The following is a 16,455-nucleotide window of genomic DNA, read 5'->3' as shown; positions in this document are numbered from 1 at the left end:
GTAGGTTGTTTTCAAATTTATAAGTAAATTTCCCATTTTAGGTGGATTTTTCATTGAGTGCTTCCAATTTATCATTCAAAGGTATTTAATAAAAAAGTGTCAAACTCACAAATTTTGCATGTCTGAAAATAGCTACACTTTTGCTTTTAGGTTTGATCAAATTTTGCTACTTACAAAATGGTTCAAGGTTATTTTATTTATAGGGCACTGTTTGGTGCCAAAGATCAAACCCAGAGCTTTGCACAAGCCTTGGAGAATGTTCTAATACTGAACTGATGCCCAGCTCAGTCATTTTCATTTTGAAATTGGTGTTTTGTTTTGTTTTAATGTAATTTTTACTTGAATGTGTGTAGGCAGCAAATATCCCTGGAGCTGGACTTATAGGCAGTTGTGAGCCACCTAAAATAGGTGTTGGGACTCAAACTTGTGTCCACTTCAAAGAACAGTATGCATAAGTGCTGAGCCCATCTCTCTAGCCTCAGTGTCTTATTTATACAGAAAAATCTTCCTGTAATTTTTCTTTTTTTTTTTTGGTTCTCTTTTTCGGAGCTGGGGACCGAACCCAGGGTCTTGTCTTCCTAGGCAAGCGCTCTACAACTGAGCTAAATCCCCAACCCCCCTGTAATTTTTCTAATGTTTCCCTATATCATTCCCATTATCTAAGTTAATTCAATTTCAAAAGCACTGGACAGACGCAGCCGTCCATCCTCACACTGCTCTGGGAAACCTCATTACAATACTCATCCCACACTCCATCAACCAGCTTCTTTTTAATGGGGTTGTCCCCCACCTCTATTTTAGGTCTCAAATGTTCCTGTTTTCTTAGTGTTTAATTATATTCACTACCAATGTTCCTTATATGTTCGATGACTCATTATCCATAATTTGTAAATAAAAATTTACCTTAAAACATTTTCCCTGATAGCATGCATCAATTCTATAAAATGTCCAAATCAGAAAAGATATAATTATCTTACAATCAAATATATAATATATATACAATCAAATATATATAATCAAAATTAGATCTGTAGGCAACCCATCAGAATTATGGGAATTTGGACCAAGTGAAACAGAAATGCCTGAATAAGCTCCTAAAAATTTTAAAACAAATAGTCTCCATTATTTTTGGCAGCCACTTATTCCTTGACTTCCTGCATTTATTTGTCAAGGTATCAAATACAATTGGGGAGGGGGGAAAGACAAGTCTTTTACTATTTACCAGTTGTTGTATTGGTTTGATTTCCAAATGCAAAAGTAGCCTTGGCCAGCTGATCAGACTCCTTCACAGATGGTTTTGCCACACTGAAACTGAAGGTCGGCTTGGAGGAACTCTCGTCTTTGGTTTGCTCTGAATTTCCAAAGGAAAATACTGGTTGACACTTTGGCTCCTCATTGTCAGCTTTCTTTCCAAATACCAGAGAAGTAGAAGTAACAGGTTCTTGCTGTTTCTCCTCTGTCCTTCCCAACACAAACATTGAGGGAGATGACAAAGCAGCAGAGTCCACTTTACCAAATGTGAACCCACCCTTGGTAGCAGACGCGTCTTCTTTCTTTGCTTCTGTTGTCTTGTACGTGAAAGGAGTCACTGAGACACTCTTAGTGTCTATGGTTCCAAAGTTGAAGCCGCTCTTGTTCTCTGAGGTCACTGTGGTGTCAATAGCAGCACTAGAGGGGTTAGCAACACCTGCACCAAAACTGAAGCCTGCAGATGAAGACTGAGGCAGCTCCTCTTTCTTTTCCTGCTGCCCGAGAGTAGATACCCCAAACTGAAATGGAGCTGAAGACGCTGGATTGCTTAAGCCAGAAGAAGGTCCAAACTGAAAATTATCATTCTTGCTGTCGTTTTTTATTTCTTCAGGTTTGGAATCAGGTAATACTCCAAATTTAAAATCTCCAGTTGGTTTAGGAAATTTAAAGTTTGTATTCATGGTGTTTGTAGACCCAGAGTCAGATGAAGTGCCTAATTTGAATCCTCCCTGATCTCCAAATTTAAAATTTCCAGTGCTTGTAAAAGTTTGAGAAAGCCCAGAAGATGATGATGGAATACCAAATTTGAAGGCTGAGGGTGCTGGATTTAAAGATGAAGATGTCCCAAAGCCTTCAAAAATAGAAAACACACAAAATGACATCAAATTAATGTGCTTATCCTCATTTCAAACTTAACCCCTGAAAGCTACAGCTCATAGGACAACTCTGGAAAGACCTATAGACCACTTTCCCGTTCAGACTGTGAAGTCAGGAAGGGGAATAGGACATGTGTTGAGGACTGGAGAAGCAGGCACTTCCCTGTCCTGTAGATGGAGATCTAAATCAAAATCAAAACCTGTTGGGATAGAGCCATCAACGTTTTTTAAAATTAGTGATCTAAATCACATATACTAACAGCTCCGATAGGTTTTTTTTGTTTTTTGTTTTTTGTTTTTTTTTTAGATTTTTTAATTTGGTATGTGGGCACACTGTCACTCTCTCCAGACACACCAGAAGAGGGCATCAGATCTCATTACAGATGGTTGTGAGCCACCATGTGGTTGCTGGGAATTGAACTCAGGACCTCTGGAAGAGCAGTCAGTGCTCTTAACCGCTGAGCCATCTCTCCAGCTCCCAGATATATCTTAAGATAAATTCAGACACATAAAATACTATATCCAAGTAGCTATAAACAGAGAATAAAAAACCAAAAACATGACAAAAATAATTCACAATAAAAACAGAACAGAAAGGGTAGATGAGGTGATATACAACATCCTGACAAGAATGAAAGAAATCAGAATCTAAGAATGGCAGTATGTTTGCTTAGGACAAGCATAACGTACCTTTGGAAGGTATGCCATGTTACTGCCTTTGTGGAGATAAAAAATTGAAGAAAAAAAAAAAAAAAGAGCCAATATACACAGGAGATAAATTTTCTTTGTGGTCCTAAATCACAATTTTTAAATATTGTGACTGCATTGACTGGAGCATTTACGAATATTTAGCATTAAAGAAATGAAGCAATATTTATAAAAATAAACATCATTACAGTAATTTAAGACCAATTCCTTGGTGTTTTTCTGTTGCTAATTTCTTTAGAATTCTGTTGCTAATTCTTTTGAATGTGAAGCATCAGACTGGTTCAAAACAAGGACTGTTAGACAATGGCGAGAAGAAAGACCCACATTACTCACCCATGAATGAAAGCAAAGGTCAGCCAAGCTTTTCAATAAACTTTCATCCTCAGACAAACCAATTACATCGATCATGTAGACTAACAAAAATCTGTCCATCATATAAACTAACAAAGTGGGTGTGACAGGTCAAAACTATAAACATGATTTTTTATTTATAAACTTTAAAAAGCCACTTAAGACTGGGATAAATTACAAAATAAAGCTTAATGTATAAAAATTCTTCCACATTCACATCTTGAAGGCTAATTCCGTTCAGAGATTCCCTCATCTTCAGATCTAAAATTTCTAATACTTCATCTTTCCTAGGTTTTCCAATAGTTAAAGGAACTCAAATGGGGTTATCAAAACTGGGAAACACCATTTAGCATAAATGACCATGTGAGGTTAGATGGTAAAGCAGTCAAAGAACTGGGCTTTGAGGCTAAGGAAATGCTGGCTGGAGTAAGGCTTATGCCGCTATGCTTGCTAAGTGCTCTCTCTCTTGCTCACAGCCATACTCAGGAACTAGATGACTTTTACAATAAGGTCATGTAAGAGTCAAGTTCATACTTAAATCTGGAAACTGAATAACACAAAGAAGTCCCTTATCCGGATACATAAATGGCATCCTAATGATGAATGCCTAATTTGATTTTACCATCACTCACAAATAAGTTTTAAAAAAAAAAAAAATCCTCAAGGACCATGTCTCATTTTATAATTATTCAGAGAATGGGTACCTTAAAAACCAAACCTGTACAAACACATTTTGCTTTAACTAGGAACCAGAGGTGTTCCTTCACAGCCTTACCTTTAAACTCAGACTTTGTGCCTGGCTTTGCACTTTCACAAGCTATGCACTTGGTAGAGTCCGCTTTATTTTGCACTAGGCATACTTCACAGTCCCAGCTTCCCTCTGGTTTTTTAAACTTGTCCAATCCTAAACAGCCTCCAGAAGGCAGAGAGACAGGGACAGAGTTGCTGCTTGAGGCAGATACCAAACCTAAAAGCAATGGGGAAACTGATGAAATTTTTAAATTTATATCTTAATGATACCACTGACTTTTCAAATTTCAGTAACCTTTTTACACACCCACATACACACAGAGCCAGAAAATAAGCCTTACAGTGGTATAAATAGGACAGACTTCTCAGACTTAATTTAACATTGCAAATAAACATCTTGCTTTAACCTTTCTCAGTGGTGAGCTTATACTTAAGTCTGAACTATTCCCAAGTTCTGTCTCTGTCTCTGTCTCTGTCTCTGTCTGTCTCTCTCTCTCTCTCTGTGCGTGGGCGAGTACATGTTTAATTTGCAGCTGAGAAGACAACTTAGTCGTTCAAGTGCTTACATAACAAACAAGAGGACATTTCAGATCCCTGAGGAGAACTCATGTAAATAAAGGCTGGGGGGACACAGCCCATCTACAATTTTAGCCTTGGAAGATGAAGGGGACAAGGACTCAAGTAATAACTCAGTCTTTAGGCAGAACCAGCAGGCTTGTGGAGAGGGGTGGCACAGGAAGGATGAATCAGCAAGGCTGGTGTATGAAGCAGAGTTCAGATAGAGTCATTTATTCTTGGGCTCCCTAAACAGTCACTGCTGCCCCACTCATCTCAGTCACAGGAGAAGTCTCTGCATTTTAAAGTATGTTCTCTTTTATTCTGCCAACAAAATTTGTGTCCGGAGTCTGTTGTTGGTCCATTACTCATCTGACAAGTTACCATCTTCATGATGTACCAGTGTGACCATTTCTTCCTTCCTTCCTGCTCTTCAGAAGCTGGTCTACAAGGCCCCAGAGTCCTCATCCATTTTCTACATACAATCAATCTGTCTGATCCTTCTGCTATTTGAGTCTTCTCATTTCATTTTTTGAGAACTTTATGAGTATAATGTGCTTTCATCATATCCATCTCTCCTGCTCCAACTCCTCCCACAACTCCCACCTGTCTTTCACAATTCATGTCCTCTTCTACAGTTGTTATTATAGATGTATGTAAAACATCTAAGTATTACCCACACGTACATGATTGATGGGACATGAGTAACCTAACAGGGAGTTCATACCTGAAGAAAACTTAAGTCTCCCTCCCTCAGCAGCCATTAGTAAACAGGGGCGGGACCTTGTAAGCCCTTTTCTCATTTGTGCTGGAAATGTTGACTGCTTTGTGGGGTCCTGTGCAGGCCTTATGCAAGCAGACATATCAATGAGAGTTCATGAGTGCAACATCCCTATCACATCCAAAAGAAAACTATTTTACAGTATTCTGCCCAGTAATCTTCTGTCTGAAACACTTGGTCTTGGTCTTATTCTAGTCAGCTCCTTCAAAGGTTATTCTGTCACAGTTGTTATTCCAGTTAGTCAAAGATCGATGTTTGACTCTTTCTCAGTTTGGAGTGCTTTCCTCAATTCACTGAACTCACATCTATTCCTAGGACTTCAAATATCAAACTGTGTGCTATAATCCCCTAAAATCTGCATTCCAGTCCCAAGGGTATAGATATAGTCCCTGTGATGAATTCAAAAGCCTCAAATATATATCTGAATGTCAACTTTACCACCTTGAAATCTGTCATTAGTACATAGTTCTAAATCCTCCCTCATTATCCAACTCTACCATCTGATCCTTTGTCACCATTATCTGCCATTTATATTACTCACGCAAACTTCCGAAGCTGTCCTTCCAAATTCTGCTACCTTGAATTCTGCTGCATTGTTCACAATCATTCCTAATTCTAATTCTAGGGGATCTGATGCCCTCACCTAACCTTCATGGATGTCAAGCAGTTATGGCAACATGCATACATACCACACATAGATACAGACAAAACACTCACATAAAATGAATAAATGTATAAATAAACTTGAAATATTAGGTACAGTTTGAGCTTAGAAACATGGCTCAGCAGTTAAAAGTATTTGCTGCTCTTGCAGATTGGATTAGTTTTGAAACACAATCTCTAACTCTAGTCCTAGGGAATCCAATACCTTCTTCTGGCTTCTTCAGGCTAACATATGCTCATACACAGAGAAACAGATGCACATACACATACCAAAAAAAATTTTTCCACCCAAAAATAAAATGAGAACTGGAGGCAGAGACAGGTTCTTTACCTCTTAAAGAATCCCCTGTAAATGACCAGGCCAAATTTGATATAATTATATCTACACTATGTTATCAATCAAGTTCCATGCCAGCAAGGCTTACATAAACTCTATCTGAAAACTAGAAGAAAAAAAATTAACCTGACCAAATCATCCGTTTGTTGACAGGGCATTGTGCCCAGAAGAAAGGTGGTGGTATTTTCATATTAATTCATAAAATTCCTTTGCTCCTAAATAATTTACTTCCTGATTCAAAATCTCACATCTGTCAACTCAGAATTCTAGTTTTCTCCACATATATACTTTTGTTGAGGTGAGGAGACAGTGCCAGATGGAAAGAGTTAAATATTTTGAAATCAGGATCCTCTTTTAATGCCAATTTTAACTAGAAATAGGAAGAGCTCAGGAAAGAAATCTGGCTAGTAAATCTCACATTACAGAATGTCTACAGACCCACAGCTGATGTGACTCCTACAGTCTTAACTCCTACAATAAACATGTTATTTGCTATCTATATTACTATACACTTTCAAAACAAATTTAAAAATAAATCTGCTAATAATAATTCTAAAATAAAGAGAATCTCAAACCAAATTCCATTTTTGTAACCAAGTTAAAGAGTTTTTCACCAAAATTAATTAAATTACAATCTGGTAGACAGCACATGGCTACAGAGAACACCAATAATCTTCAGAAATAAGCACCAGATTAAAGCATGACTACCTACTTTTTGAAGAACCCCTTGCAAATGACCAACCACCCTCATTTCTACATAGACAAAGGAGACACAGCAAGATGGTCTGAGGAAGACTAAACCACTGCGAGCTTTCAGTACCTTCACTTGTTATTATTAGATTCTAATGACACCACACAGAACAAGCAGCACAGAATGTGTCAGTTCACAACCTAGTCTGTGAGAACAAGTAATCTAAACCTAATCAAGAGATGTAAACTCCAAGATAGTTTTTAAAAAATTAAGACATAAGAAATGCTCGTCTGGAACCATTTTAAACACCAGGGTTTTCTAGGCCGTCTCACAGTTAAATGTTCTACCAAAGTAATGAGTAAAACTATTTCATAGCCATAGCTGTAAAACATACCTGGTTTCTCAGATGTACAGGAGACACATCTGCTGTCTTCTGCCTTATTAGAAACACAGCATACCGGACACTCCCAAGATCCCACGGGCCTTTTGAATTTATCTCCAAATCCTAGTGTACCAGTGGTCACGGTGGTAGAAGAGGAAGCAGTCACAGGACTTTCTGAAGCCACCGTCAATGGAAGGGCTCGCTTCACACCAGTGCCAGGTTTGGGTGTTTCACAGGCTACACATTTTACTGCTTCAGGCTTATTTTGCACTAAACAGGTATCACAATCCCAAGTTCCTATTGCTGGTTTAAATTTATCTCCAAAACCTGTCCCTGATGTAGAAGCTGGCTTGTCACTTTTGCTTGGTGTCCCAATTCCAGTCTGTTTAGCAGTTTCTTTCAGTGGCAGTTTTGCTGCTTGACAGGCTATACACTTATTGTCTGTGACTTTGTTCTGGAGTAGACATGTGTCACACTGCCATGATGATCCAGCTTTTAAACTTTCTCCAAACTCAACCCCACTAGAAGAAAAAGTACTTATTGCTGGTCTTGTATAAACTATTGAGCTTGTAGTTGTGGGCTGAAGAGCAGGAGAATCAACCTTTGGTGACATGAAACCTACAGTGAAGAAAAAAGAAGAGTGTTCCTCTAAACCAAGCCAGTGGGATTCTAATCAAATAATTAACTACATCATTATTATTGAGGGGGGAGGGTTTCCACAACTATCAGGTTATACAATCTGAGAATGATTAAGCTTTTTTAAATTACCTACACAAGCATATCATTATGTGTCTATATGACATTTAAATCTACTTATTTAAATCTAAGTTCTATAAATATAGAAACAGGTCATCTTTACATTATACACAATTTTCTCTAGTCTGTCACTGCTACCTACCACATGTCATTCTGCCTCCCTACAACAATGACCTCAGTACACTCAAGTCTTCCTCCTCATCCATTGCTTCTTCCAAGTATTCCCACAGCTATGTCACATGACTTCAGTATCTATGATCATTAAGTGTTGCCTAGTCAAAAATCCAGTGTTGTCTTCTACCTGAAGTCCGGCTAAAGGCCAGTGTAAAACAGGCATTTCATAGAAGTCCTTCCATCTATCCAGGATTGATATTTTGTCATAGGGTCTCAGTATCTAGCTGAGGTCAAACTTGAGTTCATCACCTGCCCCAATCTTAAGTGCTGGAATTAGAGTGTACACCACCTAAGCCTAGATCAAGGATCGTCTTTTAATTAGTCACCTTTAAAACTGAACAGTTGTTAAGTCCCAACAAAGATGCGGCAAACCTCTAGACAGGCCTATAAACAAAGTGACTAAGACACTGTCTGTCCTCACAAAGGAGAAATCTTAGTGACAGAAACCCAAGTTAGATGCGTGACATCGCTCATCAATACAGTTTTGGAGTACTTCTTGCTGAAGTACTGAAGGAATAGTTTAAGAAAAATATTCACATGGAACTCTGGTATGGAAGTGGGGAAGCTTTCATTAAATTGACTCAATACCTAGGAAATGTCTTTCTTTGAAACAAGCTACCTTTCATACCATACACCCACACCATCAGGGATCTGGTTTTCCCAGCCTTTAGTACCACAGGAAAGAAAAGAAAGACTGGTACAGTCTGTCTAGTGTTGTCAAGGTATTATCCAGCCAAGCAGAGTAGGGCACTCCTTTAATCCTAGCACTCTGGAGGCAACACTGGCAGATCATTTGTTTGTGAACAACCTAGTTAACATAATGGCCCAGTGAACTTCCAGGCCAGCCACGTTCACACAGTTCCACCCTATATTCAAAAGTAAAAGAGAATGAAAGTCATGAGCTTCCATATGCTGCCCATGATCAGGCTGGCATAATCCCAGAAGCAATTTTTCCCTGGGAGCCACTGAATGTTTTTTTTTTCCTTCCATTGTCAGGTTTTCCAAATTCAATTCAAATTAAGTCTCCTACTGTTTTCTATGTAAAGCTTAGTTAAAAGGGGACATGATGCTGGGTGGTGGTAGCAGACGCTTTTGGTTCACACTTTTTATCTCAGCACTGGGAGGCAGAGGCAGGATGAGGCCTGGTCTACAGAGTGAATTCCAGGACAGCCAAAGTTACAAGAGAAACTTTGTCTCAGGATGGATGGATGGATGGATGGATGGATGGATGGATGGATGTCAAGATTATGAATGCAAACTGTAGCTCTAAATATATGTGAGAAAAAAAGCTACACATTTGGCTCCACCTGCTAATTGGTAATTCTAGTCCATGTACTTTGGAATTTAGTCATAGCTCCTATGTAGGCAGCGTGTACCATCTTCTAAAGGGAAAAATCTGAGCCCAAACCACCAAACCCTTTGAACCTTGTTAAAGAGGCCAATAGGGTTACTTTTTAAACCTTAACCCATTGTACACTGAATACATCTGCTGAGTAAGTCTGCATTTTTTTCTGGGCTATTAGGTTAGCTTATAAACAACTTCACATCCAGAATTCGCTAGAATTCAAACTATGAACATTCTCTTCTGATTCAAATTGAAAAGTATTCAAATTAAGTATTCTTACTTAATTTCTAGTAATCCTCTTCAAGTTAGTTACCTGTTACTCTAACAGGATAATTACAAGTATTATTATACTATGCCTGAATACATATAAACTTTGATTGTGCTGGGTGGTGCTAACACAAACCTTTAATACTAGCCCTCAGGGGGCAGAGGCAGGATGAATTCAAAGTCAGCCTAGTTACAGAACAAATTCCAGGAGGATGAGGGCTACACTGAGAAAGACCCCCCACCCTGACCCTCCACCAAAATAAAAATAAATAAATGTAAATAAAAAAATAAACAAATACCACACTACAATTCTTCATATACGCTACACTTCTGCAAACTTAGCCTAGTGGCACATGCATGCCAAACTGGAGAGAACTGTGAGGCTGTGGCAGTTCAATGATCTCATCAGTGAAAGGTGCTGACAGCAAAGGCAGTAAACGTTGAGTCATGTGCTTTTCCTATACTCACCTCTTAAAGAGATTTCCCTGTTAATACAATCCTTGAACGACAAAGAAGTGAAGCCTTCTAAAATAGTTCTCATAAAAGAATTTATATCACATTATATCTGCATTCAAGAGTCATCTTCCTACATGCATTTACTTGTATTTTTAAGATGTATAACATAATGTAACAACATTTATGTTTACATTACTGTAAGCATGAGTTTACAATAGAAATTTTCACTATCAAAAAGGCAGCTGTTCACTTACCAGGCGTTTTCAGAATGTCTAAAACACTTCCTTCTCTCAGGATCTTTGCAGGTGTAAAAGGGTCCTCACAAGGGGCACTTCGCTTCTTAGAGCTTGAACTATTCACTACAGTGTTATCTTGAGCTGTAACTTTTAAATCATAAAAAAAACTTTTTGATCAGTTTCTAAAACTCTGAAAAAGTCGATGCAATTCAAAAATAATGGACAAGTAACAAAGGGCAGTGGATCTGCCACTTCGAAACTCTACACTGTACCTTCCTCCTCAGACTCCCACAGAGAAAAGGTAACAAAGACAACTGTCAGCCAATGAGTGTGGCTTCCTGTTCAGCTTTTTCTCCCAGTGAGTGCCTCATTTGCATTGAGAGGCATTCCAGGAATCCCAGGTACTTGCTGGGCAGATTTAAGAGGACAGGGGAAGCTGAATTTGTAGGTTCCCCAAGGATTATGTGACAGAGACAGACATCCTCAGGTACAGTCTGTGGGGGTCTGGCTCACCAGGTAAGGTCAGGCAGAGCAAAGAAAGCCCTGCTGGAAAAGGGAGTGTGAGTCCTCCATTTTGCACTGAGCTCACAGGAGTTATCTAGACTCAGTAGACTGTGACCTTAAATAGCAGGGTTTCACATCTAGTAATCCATACTATGATTGAAACTATCCTTCAATTATAGTACAGAAAAACATATATTAATAATAAAGATCTTATTACATAAAATATGAAACAGAATGCTATGCAGTCCACAAAAATTCATAAAGCCTAACTGGCAAAGCAGGTTTATGTCTAGAGATTTTTGTTGAAACTAGTCTCGAGATTGAGCAATTCAAAGTTTTTCCTAAATCCCTAACAACATTCAAGACAATAACTAATGGTAAGAATTACAACTGGAATTGCTTGCTAAGTAAGTTCTATGATCAGATCTGTCTCACCAAACTTGAATGGGTGAGGTGAGGAAGACCACACTGTTTTTTAGAACCCTTCTGTGGTCTGTTTCTTATTGCTTAGATCAGTAGAAAATCCAAAGACATTTCGAGCTTCTTTTTGGTTTAATAATATATATTTTTTAAAAGGATCTAGATTTTGGAAAAAATCAAAACACTTTAAGACAAGGCTTGAGTCCTCAACTGAAATCTCCACCTGACAACATTCTATCCACAATGTACATCACGGATGCTTGTCCTCACTGCAGCACTGTCACTCCATCCCACTGCTTCACTTACTCCCATACAAAAGCAACGGGCAACGCACACCCTTGGTCTGAGCACTCAGGACAGAGACGGGAATCTCTGAGAGTCAGCTTGGTCTACACACTTCCAGGATAGCCTGAGATGCTTAGACTCTCTCGCAAAACAAGAACAAAACCAACCCTCTCAGAATAAAACCTACCTAGTATAAGCAAGGACCAATACTGGGGTGGGGAAGTGTGCCTTGTCAATTAAGTCAGTTCAACATGGAAGACAAGGGCTTTAGGACTTACTGTTTCTTCTCCAGCCCCATGACAAAGATGTGCCAAGTGTAAATCAGCCGCACTTCTGTCCTGCCCTTTCCTTGCTCCAAACTCTTAACCTAAAACTCAGTGCTTTTATACTTCCCAAACACCAAAACCCACCACCATTCCAAAAGCCTGTTTTAATGGTTTGATTATTTTATTCACTCAAGATGTAAAGTTTCTTCAGTTCAGAAACTATTCATCACTAATCTGTTGAATTCAGCATAATACATAAATAAGAATGCTTCTATAGAAAGTACACAGTAAAAATAAAGATTGGATCCACCATAACTATAATATAGCCAAACCCCCAGTGGTAATAAGACATCAATGACAAAAACTTAGTACCTTATTCTAAGAGAACAAATACACCATATGACCTGCTTACTGTAAACCAAGCTGTTACCATAATAAAAATAAACAACAACAACAAAAACACTTCAGGTAAAATAGCTCTCACTATTTAAGGCACTTTTAAGAATGACCAAAGAATCTGAAGTACTACTTCTAACACACAGTGAGGGTGTTAGTTTTGTAAAGAATGTGAAGTATTTTTCTCACTTACCTGAACTACTTAAAACTGTTTCTGAAGAACTATTAGGGCCAGAAAGTTCTGTTTTTGCAAGAGGCACACTAAACGTAAATCCAATCTACAATGAGAAAAGGTGTGAATCAGGTGTCAGAATATTGTGAAACAAGTAAGAGAACTTAGTTTGAGATGACATCAATAGTATAGCAAATATCAATTACGAGTAAATAGCTTTTCATATTTTATAATTTCTAGATTTAAAATTTATATACCTATAAACAGGGAAGCTAAGGGAGAAAAAAGTACTTGAGCCCAGTTTGAAGTGAGCCTAGGCAACACAGCCAGAATCTTTCTTAAATGAATTTTTCTGTATTAACATTATGGCATGGGGTTGCGGATTTAGCTCAGTGGTAGAGCGCTTGCCTAGGAAGCGCAAGGCCCTGGGTTCCGTCCCCAGCTCCGTCCCCAGCTCCGGAAAAAAAAAGAACAAAAAAAAAAAAAAACCATGGCATGTCACTTTGACAGCATTTTTCATTCTTTATATATTTTCTTCTTTCAAAATATTACATAAAATACTCACAAAACTCTAATATCCCACCTCCTAAATTATATATATGAATGAGAGCGCTTGGGGAACAAGAAATGGACTTCAGAGATCCAAGAAAATTAATTGTATCCATAATACCTATAACAAAAACAAATCAACAACAAAACAAAAGACCAAGCATACATTCAAAACCTGAAAACAAGCCAGGTGTGGCCTGATCCCAGTACTTGGGAAGCAAAGGCAAGTAGATCTCTTTGAGGTCAAGGCTATCTTAGCCTACATAAAGAGCTCCAAAACAGCCAAGGGCTACACAGTGAGACCTTGTCTCAAAAAATAAATAAATAAATAAATAAAAATAAAAATAAAAAAATATCGGGGTTGGGGGTTTGACTCAGTGGTAGAGCGCTTGCCTAGCAAGCACAAGGCCCTGGGTTCGGTCCCCAACTCCAAAAAAATAAATAAATAAATAAACAAATAAATAAATAAATATCTAAAAGCAATATATAAAAGATGATATATTACAGATCCTGTTCAGGATTAAAAATGATTAAAGAGCTTTAAATGCCATGATGTAGCTGCCAAGGTCTTTCCATCTTATCTACAACAGACAGAAACTAATCAGCATTACAGGGTAGTTATGAGGGAACTTTGAATATGGACATCGATAGGTATGTCATGTTCAATTTCTAGAGTATGAATGAGTGCAAGTGAATGCACTTCTTTAGGAATAACTGAAAAGGTACTAGTGAAATCAGAATATCTTCACTTTAACTGCCCAAACTACACAGAAGAAAATGCATGCACACATTATCTAAGTATGTACTAGAAAATACAAAAAATTTCCTGTAATGCTAGAGAAGCATTTTACTACCAATGAAATCTTGGGTTTGACTTTTTTAAAAATTATTTTAAAAAATACACCATTGCTCTGAAATCAATCCCGAGCTGTCCCTGTGTGGTACTTACAGATGCTGGAGGTAGCACGTCTGCCTGCGTGGACTTCACAATGGGAGAGGAAAAGGTGAACACGGGATTGCCTGTGCTGCCCAGAGAGGTCATCTGTACCTGGTTTTTTAAAGAGTGATGAAAAATGACACACACACAAAAAAGCTACTTAGAAGAATGAACAATAAAATAGACTTTAAGATTATCTCAAAGAAATAATAGCACTTTTTCCATTTAAATTTAAAAACCACTTTGATTTTTTTAAAGCAAAACATTGCCTAGTAACTTTTTTTCCTGAACTAGAAATACTGTTTGGAGAACAACTTTGGTCTAGTATAGACTATATGAGATGTGAATACTCCCACTTATATATTCATACACTTAAAAAAATAAAACATCATTCACACTTCTTGGGATGTGGAAGACAGACTTTTCCAATATGAAAAATGCCCTGAATCAATTCCCAGCACCAACTCCCCAATATTTTTTCCATTTTTTCTCTTAGTTTGAGTTGATTTTTATAGTGAAAACCACTTTTAAAAATTAAAGAGTAAAAACAGACATAACCTCACTTATACAGTGGTTCTATATACCTTGTTTGATAATGGCTGAGAAGGGCTGACTGATGACGAAGAAGCAGCCGAGATCGCAGGGGAACTAAAGTTGAAGGTGGGCAGTGAAGAACTGCTGATTGGTAGAGAGATTTGCGGTAACAATGGTACTTCTACTTCCTAAAACACAGCATGTTTTGTAAGAATGTCATGTCATGTGCTTTTATTATTTTACTATGTTCAAAGAGAAATGACGTAGCTATGATCAAGTTTTAAATATGAAGAAAGCAGACCCCATGCAAAATTAACAAGAGCACTTGAATTAAAAACCTAAACAAGGCTTGAATTCCCAGTTGTGACACCAACTGCCATGTAACCTAATTTCAGCACCAATTTCCAATCTTATAAGAATAAGAGTCGGCGAGCAGGCTGAGCAGGCAAAACTGCACACTGGAGAAGTCTGACGACCTGAGCTCTATCCCCAGAACCCAGAGTGGTATAAGAAAACCTCCTCCTAAAAGTTGTCCACCATAGCAAACACTGACTGTGCGCGCGTGCGCGCGCACACACACACACACACACCAACTAAAAAAAAAAGTATTTTAAAATGGGGGAAATGTCTTCCTCTGTATTACATTTAGGGCTCCACTATGAAACAATGCCACACATGTCTCAAGAGCACAACCCACATACGCACACTCCATACAGGAACACCTAAAACATTTTTTTAAAAAAGCAAATCAAGGGCTGGGGAGATGGCTTAGTGGTTAAGAGCACTGACTGCGGGTTGGGGATTTAGCTCAGTGGTAGAGCGCTTGCCTAGGAAGCGCAAGGCCCTGGGTTCGGTCCCCAGCTCCGAAAAAAAAGAACAACAACAAAAAAAAAAAAAGAGCACTGACTGCTACTCTCCCAGAGGTCCTGAGTTCAAATCCCAGCAACCACATGGTGGCTCACAACCATCTGTAATGGGATCTGATGCCCTCTTCTGGTGTGTCTGAAGACAGCTACAGTGTACTCACACACATAAATATACTTTTTAGGGAAAAAACCAAATGAGTATGCCATACAAAGTACAAAATGTACATATTGTATGACCAAGGGCATTCAAAGCTCAAGTTTTCTTTCAAAAAGGCAGAACATGTCCCTTTACAACACTCCAGTGACAAGCAAAAACAACCCCCAGACAACTAAACCAAAGCCCTTAGCATAATCCTAACAAAGTTACATTGCTGGAGTTTTCATTCTGGTACTCAAGAAGCAAAACTAACCAGGGGAAAAAATTGGAGTGAAAAAACTGCACAAAAATCTATAAAAGCAAACACTGACAGATTTTAAATTCAACTTCAAACAACAAACACTGAGCTGAGGAAGATAATTCAGTGGGAAAAAGCTCTTTTGACCAGTGTGAGGACCTGAGTTCATAAAACCACAGGCAGCAAATATCTGGTAATCCCCCTGCTCCCATAACAAACCGGGAGGCATAGATGAGAATTCCCAGCAGTTACCAGCCAGCTAGCCTGGCATGAACACAGCAAACAACAGAGATCCTGTATCAAACAAAGAGGAAGACAAAGATCAATGCCTGATGCTGTCCAATGGTCTCCACACATGTGACCACAATCACATACTAGAAAAAAAATCCCTATTAATGAAATATAAGTTTTAAACTTTAAAATACAATAAACATAATGAGAAATTGTAACTGGAAACAAGTAAGTCAAAGTATTAAGTCCCCAAGGCTGGAAAGATGGCTGCCTTGTTAAGAGTACTGGCTGCTGTTGCAGGAGGGCTGAGTTCAGTCAGTTC

General features: G+C 38.4%; 1 protein-coding gene across 3 annotated transcripts in view; it reads right to left on the bottom strand.

The window, feature by feature from the left end:
* Nup153 (nucleoporin 153) overlaps positions 1-16,455 on the bottom strand; it is a 52,558-nt gene that overhangs the window by 5,435 nt on the left and 30,668 nt on the right. For all 3 annotated transcript variants that reach the window (NM_001100470.1, XM_087589817.1, XM_087589816.1), the window contains 7 exon segments: positions 1,223-2,101; positions 3,961-4,152; positions 7,357-7,962; positions 10,597-10,725; positions 12,643-12,727; positions 14,120-14,218; positions 14,692-14,829. In NM_001100470.1, coding sequence (NP_001093940.1) covers positions 1,223-2,101; positions 3,961-4,152; positions 7,357-7,962; positions 10,597-10,725; positions 12,643-12,727; positions 14,120-14,218; positions 14,692-14,829 — 2,128 coding nt within the window.

The sequence above is a fragment of the Rattus norvegicus genome, chromosome 17 (assembly GCF_021556685.1).
Source record: "Rattus norvegicus strain SHRSP/BbbUtx chromosome 17, alternate assembly SHRSP_T2T, whole genome shotgun sequence".
In the NCBI taxonomy this organism is placed as follows: domain Eukaryota; kingdom Metazoa; phylum Chordata; class Mammalia; order Rodentia; family Muridae; genus Rattus; species Rattus norvegicus.
Note: the sequence above shows the minus strand (reverse complement) of the source record. Positions and strands in the feature narration are given on the sequence as shown.